The 21,029-nt window shown below is 38.0% G+C and overlaps 1 protein-coding gene across 2 annotated transcripts in view; it reads left to right on the forward strand.

Annotated features, from left to right (window-relative positions):
• The window catches only part of DYNC2H1 (dynein cytoplasmic 2 heavy chain 1), a gene marked incomplete at its 5' end in the record, with an annotated part of 184,146 nt that overhangs the window by 101,113 nt on the left and 62,004 nt on the right, over window positions 1-21,029 (forward strand). For both annotated transcript variants that reach the window (XM_081326768.1, XM_081326769.1), the window contains 6 exons: window positions 1,554-1,717; window positions 3,071-3,190; window positions 6,020-6,154; window positions 11,085-11,228; window positions 14,929-15,018; window positions 19,173-19,238. In XM_081326768.1, coding sequence (XP_081182894.1) covers window positions 1,554-1,717; window positions 3,071-3,190; window positions 6,020-6,154; window positions 11,085-11,228; window positions 14,929-15,018; window positions 19,173-19,238 — 719 coding nt within the window. The remainder of the gene's footprint in view (window positions 1-1,553; window positions 1,718-3,070; window positions 3,191-6,019; window positions 6,155-11,084; window positions 11,229-14,928; window positions 15,019-19,172; window positions 19,239-21,029) is intronic.

A 21,029-nucleotide genomic window follows, 5' to 3' on the forward strand; every position in this document is an offset into this window, starting at 1 on the left:
GGAGAATACTAAGGAAGATCTAAAGCAGCTGGTTTCTGAGGCTTTTGAAATAGTGTTGAAACAGCCAGCATCTGAAATAAAAGGAGGCATGGACAAAGTGTTTCGTGTGAATTCATGGATTGCCAGACAGAGGAAGCTGCCTAGAGATGTGGTGGTATACTTTGCAAAAAGGGAAACTAGAGATGAAGTTATACAAGCTGCTTATGATACTAAAGTTATGATTGCTAATCAAGAAGTTTTGGTCTTAAAAGAAATTCCTCCAAAGATTCTAAGGAGAAGGAAGGATTTTACATTTCTTGTGCAAGAGCTCAAGCAGCGAGATATAAGGTTCAGATGGGAGATTCCAGTGGGGTTGATGGTGACGCATGAAGGTAAAAAGTACCGTTTGGTTACTGTGATGCAAGCGCGTGATTTCTACAATAATGTTTTAAATGCAACGCCATTAACACTTTTGGAAGCTGGAAAGGGATCTGGAGAAGGAGTGCATCAAGAGGCCGAAGATGGTCAGATAGAAGACAACGGTGTTGGAGGAGATCAAGATACAACCTCGTCGGATGAATCTATAAAACAGAGGGTGACGCGTGCTGCTGCAAAACGATCTAAGAAGAGAAAGTAGCAGGAATTGCAGAAGTCTTTGGAACTTTTACGATATAGTCAAGTAGTCAAGTAGGGGAGGGGGGAAAAGATTTGGGTGTAGACGCAATATATTTTTATATTTGGTGGTTTTGTGGAAAGGGTGAGCTTTTTTGGATTAAAGTTCAAGTTTTGTTTGCAATGGAGTTTACTTAGGATAAGTATAGGGTTGAGAAGGGTTTTTTTTTTCTTTTCTTTTTTTTCCTTATGTTTAATACTATTAATACTATATATGTTTAATACTATTAAGGTTTGTTTCATTCTATATAAGCTAGAGAGTGTCCTTTTCTTATTCTAGTTTTTTTTTATATATATATATTTAATATTGTTAAGGTCTGTTTTATCCTATATAAGCTAGAGAGTGATGGATTTTAGAATTTATAGTTGTTAGTATATGGTTGCTTAGGTTTGCTTTTTTTTTTTATATATATATATACCTTGTATTCAGCTCTGGGAAGTAGGGGGGGGGAGGGGGGAGGTAGGGGGGGGGAGGGAGGGGGGAGGAGGGGAGGTAGGGGGGGAGGAGGGAGGGGGAAGGGGGGTTTTTTAAAGGAAAATTGTATTTTAAAACTTTTCAATAAAAAAAAAAAAAAAAGAATTGAAGTAATCAAGAATGAATAGTGAATGGTTTCTCTGCTTATTTTTTCATGGTTTATTCACATTCATAGCTTTTTCACATTGATGCTGACCTAACTATGCTGGACTAACTCCTATAATTTCCAATCAGCATGACCTTTGCTTCACATAGGAAGTAATGATACTGTTATTATTACTGGTTTTTTATTTTATGGACAATTAGCCTTTGTTTGTTTGTTTTTTAAATGTATCTCTTATTTGGGCAAATCTTAACCCTAGGATTTAGAGGGTTGGTGTTCTAAATACACTATTTTCATTACTTGTGTTTTTCCCTTTTCCTATAGGACCCCGGTATGTTATACAGATAGGTGACAAAATAATAGACTATAATGAGGAATTCCACCTTTTTCTGTCAACTAGAAACCCAAATCCATATATTCCACCTGATGCAGCATCTATTGTTACCGAGGTTAATTTTACAATCACCCGTAGTGGCTTAAGAGGACAGGTAAACATGCACATCTCCAATATGATACTCTTCATTTTAATCAACTGATAAAAGAATTTATATAATTTATTTTATAAATCTTGTGTGTGTGTTTTTTAAATATAATTCCAGTTTCTTCTCTCTTCTTTTTACCTTGTGCCTGCTGGTGCTGTTAAGCTCAGATACCACCAGCTTTTAATTAGCTTGTTCAAATTTTTTCACTGCATTGGGAATTACTTGCAAACATGGGTGAAAGTTCTTTTGTACTATTAAAAGTTTGCAAACTTCACAGATTAAGACTTTCAGCTAAGAATGTCCAGCTAGTTGCATATGGGCATGTATTCTCTTCATTTCGTTCTTTTAGTCTTCCTTTTGTTGTGCTGAAAAATATCATTAGAGCAAATATTAGAGTATTTATATGCAGCGGTCTGAGTGTAAAAATATTTATTGTATTTTTAGAATGGCAATTTGCAAGGTTCATAGTATTTTTTTAGTTTTTGGAGAATGGGAAGATGCTAATTATCAAACATCTTAAATTTAAATTTGTATCGTTATACAAAAATTAACATGTACAAGTAAATATATAAACAAATTATACACCTACTGATAAAGCAGTTTTCTTACATATATTTTTTTAAAAAAATAGTAGTGGATCTTTTAAAAATGTTAATGCATGAAATGTTCTTGAGCAAAGGAGCTTTCTTGCCTTCCTTGCACTGCTGTTTTCCCCCCAAAAAACTCTCCATAACTCAGGCATTTCTCTAGAATAGCATGAATGAAGAATAACGAAATGCAAGAAAGGAGAAATGATGGGATTCAATGGGAACAACCCGTGTGAGGAAAACTGTCTTTTTACTTAACAAAAGACATATTTGGATACAAAACATGTGAAAAGGGAAGTATTAAGTTGCTTAAAACAACAGCAATAAGGACAGTTTCCAGCTTACCGATAGTTGTGGGATATTTTCCTCCTCCACTGAGTCTAGTAGGGCGGGCAAGTCATGCTCCTTTTCTTAAATCTTGCCTTCTAGTGGGACTTAAACTACAATGTTCTTAGTAGCCTGTCCCCACTTTGGAATGCTCTTCCCCTTGAAAAACAGCCCCTAATCTTCTGGTCTTCTATAAGACTGAGATTTTCCTGTAGCTTTGGGGGTAGGGCATTGGCTGGTGTCCAGGAAAGTTTTCTATTGGACATGAAGTTTATTTTGTCTTTGGGGGCACTAGGAATTTTAATGTTGGTTTTGTACTTTTTATTGTTTTATTATTCTTTGTAAGCTGCCCAGAGTTAGGATACATAAAATGAAAGGCTACCTAAATATCAAACAAATAGTGCTTACCTACTTTTCTCTTCTCAAAAATACCTTGGCCTTGCAGCTTTTAGCTTTGACTATCCAGCATGAAAAGCCAGATTTGGAAGAACAAAAAACAAAATTATTACAACAGGAAAAAGAAAAGAAAATACAACTGGCAAAACTTGAAGAATCTCTTTTGGAGGTAACAGATATTGATCTCATATTAAAAATTTTTATGTAACTTTGTTTAGTGCAAGGAGCCATCCAGGTGCAGTCTTCTTTCTTTCTTTCTTTCTTTCTTTCTTTCTTTCTTTCTTTCTTTCTTTCTTTCTTTCTTTCTTTCTTTCTTTCGTCCATTAATAGACTGGTTGTTATTGAGCAGATTAAAACTGCAGTTGTCTCTGAAATTCCTGATTTTTTCCCCCTGAATACTTCAGATTAGCACTTCATCTATGCAAGATTCAAGGAATTTTCTTCTGTTTTCGTCTGTTCTGAAAATCTCACCAAGATAAGATAACCTTTATTGTCATTTTTTTCCTGTGGGCACAACGGCACACATCAAAAATGATTTTTTTAATCCCATTTATATCCCGCCCTTCTCCGAAGACTCAAGGCGGCTTACAGTCTAAGAAGCACAAATCAATTTAGTTGCCCGCTCTCAAAGTGGAACACATACGTGACACACACCTAACCATACTATATACACATACAGTATGTATATGTATAAATAAATATTAAATACTGTCCATCTTGAATATATAACTGAAGGAGGAAGCTTGAGAGTTCACAAAGGAAGCTTGAGAGTTCACACCAAGGTACATTAGATGGTGTCCTCCATTTTTCTGAAGATTCAGGGAATGCTGTCCTCTTCCTGTTTACTTCCCAGAGACATGTTAACCCAAGCTTGAAATCTTGTGCCAGTGAGGTTGCACAACATTTGTAAAAGCATCTATGACTTTCCAGACCTGTGTAGCTACTTTGGAAACTATTCCCAATTGTCTTTGCAAATGTGCAGAGCCACCCCACTTCCTTTTTTTCCAAAAACAGTGAACTGGTTGCAGGCACATACCATGTTTCCCCCAAAATAAGACCCAACCAGAAAATAAGCCCCAACATGATTTTTTCAGGATGCTGGTAATATAAGCCCCACCCCCAAAATAAGCCCCAGTTAAGATTGTCAGCCAGACAGACACATATATTTCTCTAAATATAAGCCCTAATTGGAAAATAAGACCTAATGTGTCTTTCGGAGCAAAAATTAATATAAGACCCAGTCTTATTTTCAGGGAAACATGGTAGGTGAGGACAATTTCCAAAGAAATTGGATGAACCCAAAAAACATACAACTGCTGTAACATTTTTTAAAAGTACTTTACACACAGTCCTGCATATTTTGAAATCTCTGAATAGCCCTGACATTTTACATGAAAAAGTACTGTAAATGTTTCTTTTTTTATTATGTGGAAATATTTAAATGCATGAAATTATACTATTAGTAGTTTTATAGGCAAAACCTAGCAATTGTTAGCTAGTAGGATGAAATGCTGTTGCACTCAAAATTTAGTCTTTGAAAAAGTAATTGGCATGGGAAATATTTTTAAAGGCCATAACATTTTTCATTTTGCTGTGAATTCTTTTGTAACTGTTACAGTTGCAAATGCATTTTAAACTACTCAAGATGAAAAGTGCAGATTTATTATTCTTTCCAAGCCAGCAAAATATTGGAAAGAAATGATGTAAAGAGCTGTCAAACTTTGTCAGTCAGTAAGATAATTAATTCTCTGGAAACTAAATAGAAAAGGACCAAATTTGGTGTGAGAAGAAATTGGACAAAAAAAGATCAATTTCAAAATTATTCTGGATCTGGATAGGGATCTGAAGATTAAAAAATCCCCCAAATTCCTACACTGCAAACTATGGAAGAGATAGTTGGGTGATGGTCTAGAATGTTGGGGAACTGCATCATTCTAAACTCTTTTCCTTCTTCCCAACCAGAGCAGAGGTAGCCTGTCCTGTGCATCCACATTGCACATATGCACATAGTCACTGCCTATAAAGAGCCTGGAAGAATTCAAAAAGCATTCAGTTGCCATCTTACTACACGAGTACCATGTTTCCCCAAATATAAGACCTATCCTAAAAATAAGCCTAGCTTCATTTTTATGTGAGTGCCTAATATAAGCCCTACCCCCAAAATAAAACCTAGTTGCACGAGGTGGGGCGAGGTGCACATGTAAAAACCAAGCTAGGGCGGGGGTAGGGGGATGGACCTTCACCCGCTTACTTCAGGACCACTGCAGCCAGGCCTCCCACACCCTGATGCCTCGCGGTGGTGGCACCAACAGCCGTGTACAGCAGGAGCCTGCGTAGCTGCCACCAGCCCACTTCTGCAGCTACCTGCTGCTCGCGCTTGTCGCCCCTGGCCTCTGTTTCGCTGGCAGAGACCTTCAGGAAAAGGCCTCTGCAGCTGAGAATGGAGTCTTAGGTTGATGTGCGCATCGTCCCTCCCACCGCCCCCGGCCTCTGTTTCGCCAGCAGAGGTCTTCAGGAAAGGCCTCTGCAGCCAATAATGGAGCCTTTCCTAAAGGCCTCTGCCGGTGAAACCGAGGCCAGGGGCAATGTGCATGAGCGGCAGTAAGCGGCCACAGAAGAAGCGTGACATTTTCAAAATTCTATGAGTGTTGTGAGTTAGGTGTTTTTTTTCATGTTTGAAATTTCAAGCCAGGAATTATGAGAAATTAGTCGAATTAATTTTGATTGTGCTTAAGATAAAGATAAATTCAAAATATGACCAGCGTTATTTTAGATACATGCAATGCTGAATTTTGGAAGAGAGCAGGAAGAATTCTTGCATTTAGAATATTGTTTCCTATCTCTCCACAAAACCATGATTAAGGAAGTTGGTGCATTTGATAGATGTGATGTACTAACCAATTGTGATCCATCCAGACAACGTGGATTTGAATATCTTTGTCATCCAGCCATGATTTAAAGCATTCCAAACAATTAAAATAAGTTTTTTTCCCTGCAGACTCTTGCAACGTGTAAGGGAAATATACTTGAAAATAAGGATCTGATTGATTCTCTAAATCAAACTAAAGCAAGTAGTGCCCTCATCCAAGAATCACTTGTTGAGTTTCATAGACTTCAGATTTCCCTTGATCAGGTTGGTATTTGGGTTTTTTTTAAATTTGGTTGATTAGAGGATATATTAGTTAAGTAACATGTTTATTCTGGTAGTAAATCTTTTGTAATCTCCTGAGGTTATTTTCATGCTAAACAGTTTTATATCTTATTCTGAAAACGAATAATATCAGTAAAGATACTATTTTGTCATTTCACAATGAAAAACATCAAACATAGTCTATTTTAGAATAAGCCATTTGTATGACACATCCAGAGAAAGGCACTTCAGTGGAGAAAATTTTGGAAGATGACATTAGATCCCATATAGAGCTGAACAGTTTCTATATTCCTTTTTTTAAAAAAAAATAGCTTTCAGATAATATAACTGCAGGCTCCAGGCTCATGCACACAACCAGGTCTTCATGGCCTTATGAAAGGCCAACAGGATTGGAGTCATCCAGCAGGGGCTGTGACAAGAGAAGTCACATCTTTTGGTCCTCACCAAAAGAGCTGACAATCTTTGAATAATGGTACCCATAACATTCCCAGACTGAATTGGATGGGTAGAAACAACTGGAAGAATATAAGGAAAAATGAAATGTGGATGGCAAAGAATATTAGGGCTTCCAAGTTAGATAATCCATCGTGACAGTGTATCTAATCTTGGTTGAACTTTTAGTTAAGTGCGATCAAGTCAGGCTTGATTCTTGCTGACTTTATGGTCAAATGTTCACTATGTCTACTTCTCTCTAATAATAAATTGTTTTAATTCTAATATTCCTTTAGATGGTTTCCATCTGTCTTATCAATTGTCTTTCTATTCTACTTTTCTCATCTTTTTCTAACAAAGTAATCTATTACTCACTTTATTACATAGCCAAGATCTGCAATTTCTCTTTGCTGACTGTCACCCTGGTTTTGACATCTGCAAGGAGACAAGGGAGCCATTAATAGTACTATCTCCTTTATTGCTATTACTTGCAACACTTGCAATAGTATAAACAATTATTTTAAACCAGGGATCCCCAACTGCTGGGCTGTGGCCCACTAGTGGGTCATGAGCTGTTTTGCAGCCAGGCTGCAGAAATCACAGGCAAGCGTGTGCACACACATCCTGACTTGCGTGAGCAGCGGGTGAGCGCATGTACATGCACTCCATTTTTGTGAGTGGCAGGCACGCAATCGCTGCTTGTGCAAATAGAGCTGCGCACCTGCGCTTGGTGGACTCTCATGCAGAACCATTTCCTCTCCCTGCTGGTTCGCAAAGCTGGAAAGGTTGGGGAACTCTCTTTTAAACAATTAAAAGTTTACTAACCTACTAGAAAGACCTAATACAGAATGTATTTTTTTTTCCTTTTTAAAAAAGTATGTCAAGAAAATTCTCATTCATGGTTATGTGTAAACTGGTTAATTTATCACAAAGATATTAGTATCTGTCTTCTTCTCTTATATATCTGTCACCTTTTTCTTTGTCTCTTTTTATTTTGTCCAACTATCAAGAGTTGTTTTTCTCGTAATGTCTGCCTCATTGCATTTCCTAACAGGAAGTGATCCATTAAGTCTCGACTTGCTGCAATATAATACAATTTATATACTATTTAGATAAATTCCTAAATTAATAGACACCTACAGGTTAATGGGCATGTGAGAATAAATCTTAAAATTACTTTTCCTATCATTCTTGTGATAGAATGATTTAGTTGTGAAATTTCAGAGTTCACTGAAAGTACAGTGGATTAATTCACAAATAGTTCCTGAGTGCACATGTAGTAAGAGTAGTGCAATATTTATCTGAGGGTTTGGGGTGCATTCAGTTATATTTTAGATTTGGTTACGATCAAAAATCCATATGCCAAATCGCAGATGGCATTTTAAGCTCTTTGGAATTTTAAACTGGTTTTCCATAAATAGCCCAACACTAAATTACCAGTTCATTCCTATGTTATACATTCCCATCTGCTTTCTTTCCTGGTTTCTTGAATGGGTTGTTCAGCAGATATATTTCAATTCTTATAACTTTATGAAACATTATTTATCAGATCAAGAATCTATGGGAAAGGACAAGTAATGTATTCTGTGTGATAATATTATCATTCAAATACCATGATTTAAATACTTGTGCCGTTGTTGAGGCAATAGTACATAATGCCAGCGTTTGCATCATGACTATTGTTTATTTAATAAAATTTATAGTCCATCTCAATCCCAAATGAGTCTGTTGGTGAACAGCAGAAGGAAAGAAACATTATATAAAATATATCCAAATAACACCAGTACAATTTCATATGATAACATACAGGTGAAACTCGAAAAATTAGAATATCGTGCAAAAGTTCATTTATTTCAGTAATGCAACTTAAAAGGGGAAACTAATATATGAGATACTCATTACATGCAAAGCAAGATAGTTCAAGCCGTGATTTTTCATAATTGTGATGATTATGGTGTACAGTTCACAAAAACCCCAAATCCACAATCTCAGAAAATTAGAATATTACATGCAATCAATAAAACAAGGAGTGTACATAGAACAATATCGGACCTCTGAAAAGTATAAGCATGCATATGTACTCAGTACTTGGTTTGGGCCCCTTTTGCAGCAATTACTGCCTCAATGCGGCATGGCATGGAAGCTACCAGCCTGTGGCACTGCTGAGGTGTTATGGAAGACCAGGATGCTTCAATAGTGGCCTTCAGCTCTTCTGCATTGTTCGGTCTCATGTCTCTCACCTTTCTCTTGGCAATGCCCCATAGATTCTCTATGGGGTTCAGGTCAGGCGAGTTTGCTGGCCAATCAAGCACAGTAATCCCACGGTCATTGAACCAGGTTTTGGTGCTTTTGGCAGTGGGGGCAGGTGCCAGGTCCTGCTGGAAAATGAAGTCAGCATCCACATAAAGCTCGTCTGTGGAAGGAAGCATGAAGTGCTCCAAAATTTCCTGGTAGACAGCTGCATTGACCCTGGACTTAATGAAGCACAGTGGACCAACACCAGCAGATGACATGGCTCCCCAAATCAACACAGACTGTGGAAACTTCACACTGGACTTTAAGCATCTTGCAGTGTGTGCCTCTCCATTCTTCCTCCAGACTCTGGGTCCTTGGTTTCCAAATGAGATGCAAAAGTTGCTCTCATCAGAAAAGAGGACTTTGGACCACTGAGCAACAGACCAGGTCTGTTTTTCTTTAGCCCAGGTAAGACGCTTCTGACATTGTTGTTCAGGAGCAGCTTAACAAGAGGAATATGACATTTGAAGCCCATGTCCGGGATCCGTCTCTGTGTGGTGGCTCTTGATGCACTGACTCCAGCCTCAGTCCGCTCCTTGTGAAAGTCCCCAACACTTTTGAATGGCCTTTTCCTGACAATCCTCTCCAGGCTGCGGTCATCCCTGCTGCTTGTGCACCTTTTTCTTCCACACTTTTCACTTCCACATAACTTTCTATTAATGTGCTTTGATACAGCACTTTGGGAACATCCAACTTCTTTTGCAATTACCTTTTGAGGCTTTCCTTCCTTATGGAGGGTGTCAATGATGGTTTTCTGCACAACTGTCAGGTCAGCAGTCTTCCCCATGATTGTGATTCCTACTGAACCAGACTGAGAGACCATTTAAAGGCTCAGGAACCCTTTGCAGGTGTTATGGCTTAATTAGCTGATTAGAGTGGGACACTTTGAGCCTAGAATATTGCACCTTTTCACAATATTCTAATTTTCTGAGATTGTGGATTTGGGGTTTTCGTGAGCTGTATGCCATAATCATCACAATTATGACAAATCACGGCTTGAACTATCTTGCTTTGCATGTAATGAGTATCTCATATATTAGTTTCCCCTTTTAAGTTGCATTACTGAAATAAATGAACTTTTGCACGATATTCTAATTTTTTGAGTTTCACCTGTATAATGACACTGACAATCGAGTTCAAGGGATAATGGATTTCAACATGCTTACAAAATTCCAGGAGGTTTTGGGCTGCATATACTACCAATGGGAAAAGTTGAAGTGCGTAGGAACTATAACAGAAAAAGTTTTTTTCTGCATCCATTTTTTTCATACCCCATGTACCACTCAGCAGGTAAGGACTGTCAGCAGCCCCTCTATAAATGTCTGGACCAGATGGGCAGATTCACTTTAGCCCGTGTGTTGCCTTATATATCCCAGTGGTGCACTAAGTAAGGCATTGAGGATAATGAGCAGTACTTCGATTTCGGCCCAGAAATTTACTTGTAATCAGTGCAGGAACTTATTCTACATGGGCAGAGGTGTCTTACCAACAATAGCTCCTGCAATTTTGTCCTAATTTCCCTTTCAAGTATGGCTGCACTTAGAGCACACTATAGTGGTCCAAACAAGAGATGATCTGTTACACATGTTAATTACTAGAATTCATATAGGTGTCTGAATTTTTATTACTGTCTTTTTAGCCATAGTGGATTGTAGCCAATATTGGCCATTGAAAATGATGTAGAAACATAATAAAACTCTTGTGCATCCTCTCACCCCTTCCAAGATGCTATAGTCAACATGAGGTGGCACTATGGTTAGAGCGCAGTACTGCAAGCTACTTCTGCTGACTGCTGGCTGCCTGCAGTTTGGCAGTTTCATTCTCCCCCACTCAAGGTTGACACAGCCTTCCATCCTTCTGAGGTTGGTAAAATGAGGACCCAGATTGTTGGGGGCAATGTGCTGACTCTGTAAACCGCTTAGAGAAGGCTGTGAAGCAGTATATACAGTAAGTCTAAGTGTTATTGCTATTGGGGCAAGGGTGATTGCCCATTTGGCTAATATTGGCTATCTAACAAAACATAAATATTTTGCATTGTCATGTGCACACATGAATGCATGTCGACATTGATAAAGTACCTTCTATTCTACTGAATTGTTGTATATTGTATTTGTAATTTCATTTTGTGTATATATTTCCAATAGGTGGCAATAGAGCTCTAACATTTAATCTTCTTTATTTTCAGGAAAGGGATGCATATCTCACTCTGGCTGAAAGTGGCAGCAAGATGTATTTTATTATTTCTGACCTGTCCAAAATTAATAACATGTATCGTTTTAGTCTGGCTTCTTTCCTAAGACTTTTCCAAAGGACTCTACAGAGTGAACTGGTATATACCAATAGTTCAAACTAGTGTATGTGTGTATCTCCTCTCCCTCTCCCTCTCCCCCCCTCCTCACACACACATACACACACTTATTGCATTTACCTTTTTTCCCCAACACTGGAAGTTTTTAAGAAGAGATTGGACAACCATTTGTCTGAAATGGTATAGGGCAGGGGTATCAAATTCGCAACATGTGATATGACACAACATACCGTGACTTTTTTTCCATTGCCGGCAATGGGGTGGGCGCGGTTTTGCCATGACAGATCCGGCCCACAGGCTGGCAATTTGACACCCTGGTATAGGGTTTCCTGCCTGAGCAGGGGGTTGGACTAGAAGACTTCAAGGCCCTTTCCAACTCTGTTATTCTATTCTATTTATCAAATACTAGAAATAAGGCTGGCTGAAGTACTATTTAAAGAAAAGAAATAAAGGAACTCCTTCCATTAGTGATTGCACACCGTTGATACTATAATCAGTGTCTTTGAAGGAAATTTAGTCTTATATTTGGATATAATTACCTGACAAAAGTCCTAAATAAAATGTATAATTTTTTCCTTGGCTGAAGAAAGCATAGTTCCATAGTCAAGAGAAGGCAAATGAGATTCTATTTATGTAAATACAAGTTCTTCATTTATTTCTTAATTTTCAAGCAACAGTCTTTATTATGGCCCCAGGCCAGTACCACAATTAATTTTTAAATTAAGCATTTTTGCTGATAGAAGGAGGACAGTGCAGATTTTTTTTTATAGGGTTTGTCTGTTTTTAAATCACAGGTAGGTAATCTACAGCCTGAAAGCACATGCACTCCTAAACCCATATTTTAAAGGTACCACAGCTTCCTCCAGCTGTAATTATTGAAGCTGGTGGTGATGTTTTCTGCAGTTTTTATAGGAAGCAACATGAAAACATCAGCACAAGTCCTAAAATGAACTTAATACTGGTTAGAAAACAAAGAACTGAAAATTTCTTTTTAAAAATCAAGAAAAAATCCCCAACATACGGTAGTTCATCTGAATTATCATCTCTCACTATTGCTCTTAGGCTCATCTAAAAAATTAACAGTGACCCTCATATACTGAAAGCTTTTAATCCCAGAACACCATGTAACAGTATGGGTCTTTTTTTAAAAAAGGAAGTACACAAATTAGCCAAGAATTCTATACTTTTCTATAAATGCTCAAAGTATCTGTGTGATAATTTAGTAACAACTGTCACTATCATGATAATTACAAATGGTGCAAAAGGACACAAGTGATAAGTAGATGAAGGGAAATGTACATAAGAATTTGAAGTCCAAACTGTATTCTATAGAGATTTTACCACAGATATAATCTTTTCTCCAATCCTTCCACCTAATTTCACACCTAAAATGTCTAAGAATGCCTTAAAAATATTTACTCAACAAATTTGAAAGCAGAGTCCTTCTCTGAATGTTTTTCTGTTCATTGCTTTGGTTTTGAACCAAGGCATAAATATTAAGAAGCCGATACACTTGGCTGCAACATTCTGAGTGCCAGACTCAGAATCATAATCCAAATTGGCAAATTTCATTTTCAGAAGTGCCAAAATGGCAGCAAAATAAACAATTTTCAACAGCCCAGAAAGAAAATTATGAATCAAATAGTTGTTTTCTTTCATAACATTACTAGCACAGCCACATTTCAACTGATAGTCAGGAACTGATCAGGTAGTGAGGAAGCATGCTATTAGTATCAAATAGACAAATCTTACTTCTCTTTCAATTGCTAATGAACTATGGCTGGATGAATGATTGGAACATTCCTTCTGTTGGTTTGGAAAAGCAAATCCAAATAGATTTCTTCCTGAATCAGAGTATAAGCAATTAACTTTTCTGAACAAACTCTCAAAGGAAATGCTACGTTCACTGGAACTGCAGAGTGATTAAACATAACATTTTGCAGGGATTTCCAAACCTAAGAGAAAATTGATTGAACTAGACTGAGCTACTATATGCATTTCCTTCCTTTCTCAATTAACCACTAGACTAGAAAAAGTCAAAGTTACTCATAGTTCCTCACTATCTGAGATAATATGAATAACTCTTACTGTTTCAATGTATGAACCAGATTGACTGACCAGCAGGAGGATCATTTTTATTTATGGACTTAGTATCCCATTGTCAATAGAGCTTTTTCTCTTAATGACCAGTAGAATTATTTTTGGATTTGAAGCTCAGTTTTCAAACCCTCAGTTCTGTCTATTCCATGAAAATAAGATGGGATTAATGTTCCTTTGGGCCTAAAAAATAATTCCCTTTTGCACAAGCAAGAGGAAAATTTATTATGTTTCTCCAGTTTGCTTGATCCAGCAAAACAGTTGGAAATGTGATGAACGTTATGGTGCTGTGTAAACTGAATAGCAGAACAAACAGGTTTGCATTTGTAGTTATTTCTTCTCTATTTCAATCACCTGAAAGTACGTTATCAAAGTTTACAATTTCCAGGTGATGAAGAAGTAAGTATATAACAGCATCTCAAACCTTAAGAAAAAATAATCAATGACAAAGGGAGAACACATCATTTTTTCCAATAATGCAGCACCAATTTTAAAAATCAGGTTTTCCATTCTAGATACACTAACATAGCAACATCTGCTGGATCTCACTGCTAAATTAGAAGGAAGAAAGCATCACAGTTCTGCATCACAAGTCCCATTTCTTTGGGGCAGGCCAGTCCTATGTTTATCCTTGGAACAACCAAACTTTTGTATAGTAAATTTGTTTCTTCTGAAATGGTAATTAATTAATAATTAAATCTCCCTTTAGGACATGAAGATCCTGGCTTCTGCTAGTTTTGGAACAATAGGGAGAAATTCCTGTTTTAAAAAGAGAAATGTCTCTTCTTTTTGACTCCTGGTGACTCTTGGTGGACATGAACCAATTTCATGACAATCTTACTGCTTTGTTTTAATGTTAAATTAGTCAGTTTAGTACTTACAGTATATACTTTATGGTATATATTTGCCTTGTTCAAGGTAGGGCAATTATCAGTCTGAGAAGATAGAGTAGAGAACCTGAAAGAAGTATTTATTTTGTTTTAAGTGTTTTTTTTTGTTTTTTTTTAAAGTGTACTAGATTAATCTCAAGATTAAGGGATGCCCAATTTGAGTTTCTTATTTATGGTATGGATGATCTTGCTTTTCCTTTAAAGTTTTTCTCTTCATTTGTCAGGTTAATTAGCATAATTTAAATAATAAAGAACTGTAAACAAAAAAAGGTTTTAAGCTGATTAAGTTACCTCAGACTGCATTTAAATGAGGTAAAATAAAGCTTTCTGATAGTACATTGTAATGCTTCTTATTACAAATTTTGAAAGACTAATATTCATTTGCAGGAGATGTACATATAGACAGTCTCTCAGGCTTAGATTTCTTTTAGGGTCCATGATGCAGTTAGATTATTACTTTGAATTAAATTGTTCACGGTAGATAAAACTCATTCTCTTAAACAGGGATCCCCCGCCCTTGGGCCATGGCCCACTACAGGCCGTGGCCTATTTGGAACAAGGCTGCACAAATGGCAGATGAGCGTGCACGCACGCCCAACTCCACTTGCATAACCTGTGCTCTGAAATGAATGTGGTTTCAGATAAAACTCTTCAATCTTAAGAGATGTTTTTAGGTATTTTTGATCCATCAAGTATTACTTAATATTGTTAACTATCTGAACATTCTTTTTTAGGACTTGGGAAATACAGAGGAAAGAATAAAGTCTCTTATCAGCTCATTGAAACACTTGGTATATGAATATGTATGTCGTTGTTTATTTAAGGTAAGTTGTCATTTTCTTTTGCACTGATTCACTGTGTTGAATGTGGAATTACATTTCCAGAGTAGCCACAAATTGGCTCACTTGAAAATATGGTTCAGTGGATGTGCAGTGGTGCCAAATTTTGTTTTTTGTTAGTAAATGCTACTTTTTTAAACTCATGTGAATTGTATATAGGATCTTCTTGTCTTGTTTGGCAGAACAAATGAGTTTCTTAGTTTATGAACAGTCTTTTTGCTCACCATGTTGCCTTATTACAGTACTGAGACAATAACAACTTCCGGAGCACTAAGTTCAAACTAAGAAGGAAATGAAGCTTATCTGAAACAAAAAAAACCCACATTCTTTCTGGGATCTCTTAACTGGTTTCCTAATAAGATATGGAATGAGATATGGAATGTTTTATTCATAAGGCTATCAGAGATATGGAATGTTTTATTCATAAGGCTATCAGTTTCTGAACTATAGTTGTTTTACATGCTGTGGAACATTGTATTCTTGTACCCACAGTAGCCATTTCTGACTTTTCCCAGAGATATTATAATTCTTCATTCCTATTCTCTACAAGTGAATAGCTCTAGTTGACATGAGTAGCATTCAGAAGAAAAGAATAGGCACAATTATATCCTCAGGTGGAAGGAAGATAGATATCTCAGTTGGGCTATTCAGTCTCACTATATATACCTACTTATGTGATATATGTATGTTCCTCATTGCTATCTATTCCTATATATGTTGAAGGTGCCTCCACTCTCAGGGTGGTTACTCAGAAGAAAGTCTTCTGTTTCCCAGACTATGAAATTCACTCTCTTGGAAGTTTAATGTTGTGTTATGCTGGAAAATTAGTTTCTATAATATTGGTTAAGCCAATGTAGTATGATCTCACTCTTCTGCCTATATTTATTTATTGTGAAGCCAATCTAAATACAATATGCAAATACAGGTAGAAGTGTGAGGTAATATTGGCTACAATGACATTTTTACTATATATATTTTTTAAAAGCCGTAGATAGCAAAATATGCCAAACAACTATTCATTTGTTATTTATATGAATATATTGGGAACTAGCATTAAAATCTGGACAACCCTGGTCCATAACCCTAAATTATCTTATGAAGATCACTCTTCAATTACAGATCTGAAATTTTGGCATGAGATTATTCATAAATTTACAAGCAGGTGCCAAACCCCACCCCCAATTAAGGTTGAGCCTAGTTGCTGTAGAAGAATGCAATGGCAGCACATTATATTGTTGTCAAGAAAATTGATAACATGAAGTCACCAGAGTTGAGTTCAACGTCACTTACTTTTGACTTAAATTGAATCAAGTAATATAAATGAAATGTTTCTGGATATTTGATATGATTTGCTTTCATTCAATATTTGCTTTCATTCAATAGAGGAAAACGATGAGTTTGGCCGAGAACATTTGGGAAGAGTTTGATCCTGTGACTCCGGAAGAAGTGGACAGGATCATGGGGAAATTAAGTGCCGCCACATGTTTGTTGGACCCGTGTCCCTCCTGGCTGGTCATGCGTCTCGGGAGGTTACACGAGGCTGGCTCCTAGCAGTTATCAATGCCTCACTGAGTGAAGGGTACTTCCCTGCCGCCTTGAAAGAGGCGGTGGTAAGGCCCCTCCTTAAGAAACCTGCATTGGATCCAGCTATTTTAAATAACTTTCGTCCTGTCTCCAACCTTCGCTTTCTTGCGAAGGTCGTTGAGAGCGTGGTGGCACGGCAGCTCCCTTTGGTTCTGGAGGAAACTGAGTATCTGGATCCGTACCAATCGGGTTTCAGGCCCGGGTATAGCACGGAGATGGCATTGGTCGCACTGGTGAATGATCTCTGGCGGGCCCGAGATAGGGGTTATTCCTCTGTCCTGGTCCTATTAGATCTCTCAGCAGCTTTTGATACCATCGACCACGGTATCTTGCTGCGTTGTCTTGAGGGGTTGGGAGTGGGAGGCACCGTTCTGCGGTGGTTCTCCTCCTACCTCTCGGGCCGTTCGCAGACGGTGTTGGCAGGGGGGCAGAGGTCAACCCCTAGGCCCCTTAGGTGTGGGGTGCCTCGGGTCGGTACTCTCGCCTCTCCTGTTCAACATCTATATGAAGCCGCTGGGAGAGATCATCCGTGGCTTCGGGGTGAGGTATCATCAATATGCTGATGATACCCAGCTTTTCATCTCCACCCCGAACCAACCCAGTGATGCCCTCGATGTGATGTCCCGTTGCCTGGAAGCGGTACAGATTTGGATAGGAAAGAACAGGCTCCGGCTCAACCCGGCCAAGACTGAGTGGCTTTACGTACCGGCATCTCGTTTAGTCCAAGAGGTTCCATCTTTGGTTATAGGAGGAGAGATCTTACCTCCCGTTGATAGAGCACGCAATCTAGGCGTCCTCCTGGATTCTCGACTCAGTTTTGAAGATCATATTGGAGTTGTGGCTAGGGGGGCATTTGCCCAGATTCACCTGGTACGCCAGTTGCGCCCCTTTCTGGACCGAGATGCCCTATGTACAGTCACCCACGCACTCGTTACCTCCTGTATAGATTACTGCAATGCTCTCTACATGGGGCTGCCCTTGAAGACCACCCGGAGGCTTCAGCTGGTGCAAAGTGCGGCTGCACGGGTAGTGATGGGAGCACCCCGATACTCCCATATTACACCCCTCCTGCGTGAGCTGCATTGGTTACTGGTTGCCCTCCGGGTGAGATTTAAGGTGCTGGTACTTACCTTTAAAGCCCTACATGGCTTAGGCCTGGGATACTTGCAGGACCATCTGCTGCTGGGAACGAATTCCCATCGCCCAATACGCTCACACAGAGAAGGCCTCCTCAGGGTACCGTCGGCTAGACAATGTCGGCTGGCGACCCCCAGGGGGAGAGCCTTCTTTGGGAGCGCCAGCCCTACGGAACCAGCTCCCCCCTGAGCTTCGGATGGCCCCAGATCTCCAGTCCTTTCACCGCGGCCACAAAACACTCCTTTTTCACCTGGCTGACCTGGACTAACAGGGATCTTAATTTATGTTTTTAATTTTTTAACTCTAATTTTTAATTTATTTTAATTTTAATTTATTGTACAGGGGCCTTTAATTTTAATTTTATCTTAACTTCTGTATTTATTCTATGTTATTGTTGTTAGCCGCCCTGAGTCCTTCGGGAGATAGGGCGGCATATAAGTCCCAATAATAAATAAATAATAAATAAATAAATAAATAAATATTCACTATTTTTAAACTTTTGAAAGTAAATTGTTTCCAATGCTTGAAAGCTCCACTATCCTAAACAATTAAATGTATGTACTCTATATTACACATCTTCAGTGTGAGCATGTTAAACTGACATATACATGTTACATATACATGTTTACATATCTGGAAGGAGAGAAATCTTTTTAAGTCTCAGAATAATAGAAATTGAATTGGAGCTTATAGATGTAATTTTGAAATATCAGAATGAATCATTACCATTTGCTTTTGTTACAGAGGAACTTTAGATCATGAACACTCAATATGTGACTATTTGAGCGAGATACCACACATGATTTTAAAATGCTGCTGGTTCAGAAAGTAAATTCATTGGAAAAACTATAAATTAATAGTTAGGGTTATTAATTTATAGTTATGTAGTTGCTTGGTTCAGAAATGAGCTAGTTCAATTACCCTTTCACTTCAGCTGAAATATAGCTGAGATATAGCATTGCTTCCTGTATTGACAATATAACCATTCAGTATTAAAAAGATTTTCAAACCAATGTTATATTACCTTTGACAGTTGAACAATCAATTCAGTTTTGCATCATTTCTATTGCTTAAAAAAATTGTTTGTTACATTAAAAATGAGGATGCCCCAAGATTACTGTTTTGGAGAATAGTGTAATAAGAATAAGAATACAGGGTTCTATTTTAAAAGATCATAGATAAAAATGCAGTCACAGAAATTACAGGAGTGAAAAATATTGAAATAAAATATCATATTCCCTCAAACCAGGATCCTCTGGTTTAGAATTTACCTTGGCAAAATCTGAGAATATATAACCAGCTCCTTGGAAATATTGGTTTCTATTTATCTGTTTCCATTAAAAATTACTTTCTAGGGTATTCTTTTCCAAGGAGAATGTTGCACGATATGTTATTAATGCTTTGTCGTCTGATTATAGGCCGATCAGCTGATGTTTGCATTACATTTTGTGAAAGGAATGCATCCTGAACTTTTTCAAAACAATGTAAGTCATATAATAATGTTTACCCTTTAATGTTAGTTGTCCATTAATACAGGAAAATCTACAGTTTTACCCTTCTTGAATTTCTGATGGTTTTTACACTTTTAGTCCTTGACTTACAACCATTCATTTGTTCCGTATGCCATCCATCTGGTAAACTCACAAGATTCATTTTTCTCACCAAGTATATGTATACATCCGAACTAAACTGTGTTGTTGGTCTGTGTCACAGAATATATGTGGGTATGTGGGTATATGTACTTTTTTCTTTTTCTTTTTTGTCATATTTATGTTGTGTATATTGGAAGTGGTGACTCTTTGAGAGGAGTATGCAACAAAATTTCGATTAGTGTACATTTAAATTGACAATAAAGCTATTGTCTATTCTATTCTATTCTATTCTATTCTTTTCTATTCTATTCTATTCTATTCTATTCTATTCTATTCTATTCTATTCTATTCTATTCTATTCTATTCTATTCTATTCTATTCTATTCTATTCTATTCTATTCTATTCTATTCTCAATTTAAAGTTACCATGGCGCTGAAGGACTTAGGATCCATGACTGAAGTTATAGCCATTGCACCACCCACACAGACACATCAAAATTCGAGCAGTTTGCCCACACTTAAGACCACAGGGGCATTGCAACTGCTCTCACCTGACTATCTTTCCCCCATCAATGCCCTCTGGCCCCCCTGCCACCCTATGCTCTGCTGCCCCAGCTGACCTTCGCCACCACTTTCTTGCTCCCACTGCTGTCAAGGCATGAACAAAATGGCTGCTGAGCTGAATAGGGCTGGCTTTGTCCTGCAAAAAAAAGGGGGGGAGCATAAAGCAGCCCCTCCTTCAGATAGCACAGATCAAAATGCCTCTTTTTATTGCACTCCTGCAGTCGATCCCATGAAGCAGGCTTTGAGCTGGGGGGAAAAAGGGGGGGAGCTGCAAGCAGCCTTTTATTCCTCTTTTTTTGCAGCATAAAGCCAGTCTCATGTGGTCCAAGAACTCAACAAAAAGGGGCATTTTAGCTCTCTCCAGCTGAAGGTGGGGCAGCTTTGCACTTTTTTCTACTTTTTCACCATGCAAAGCCAGCCCCATGTGGCCCATGAGTACAGCAGAAAGAGATGCTTTGGCATGCTGTGGCCCCTTTAAGCTACTTTGTGCTTTCTGTTAAAAAACAACAACATTGCCACACAAAGCCAATCCCATATGACCCGGCAGCCAGACCAGGCACAACTTGTCAGCAGCAAGAACAAGGAGGTGTCAGTGAATGTCAGCAAAGCATTGTGCGGGGATGCCAAAAGAGTGGGGATGGGGAGAGAAAAGCAGGTAGTAATCAGTACTAATTGAACAAGAGGGTGAGAATAGAAAAATATGTATATGAACACTTGCCACTGTTGTCCCATTAAGGTCTATTTGATGTGTGTATTTTACTTTCAGACGGAGGTCTAATATTTGTTTAATTTATTTAAACAATTTGTTTGGCTGCCTATCTTATTTCTATGACTCTGAGCAGCTAATAGTACCTTAAAACTATAGCAATAAATCTTCAACACAACAGTACACATTTATACAATGCAGGCAAGGTCCTCAAAATATTTTAATCCAACAACCACACAATCAAGTCAAGCTTATCTTGCATCCCATCTGAGTGCCTGAGTCAGTTTTTTCAAGCGTTGGAGAACACCAAATGGATTGGGGCCATCTTAATCTCTAAAAAGACTTTAATAAATGAAATAAATGATCTGTTGGGAAGGGGAAATTTGGAATGGAAGAGTGGTAGGAAAGGAAAT

The sequence above is a fragment of the Vipera berus genome, assembly GCF_964194415.1.
Source record: "Vipera berus genome assembly, chromosome: 4".
In the NCBI taxonomy this organism is placed as follows: domain Eukaryota; kingdom Metazoa; phylum Chordata; class Lepidosauria; order Squamata; family Viperidae; genus Vipera; species Vipera berus.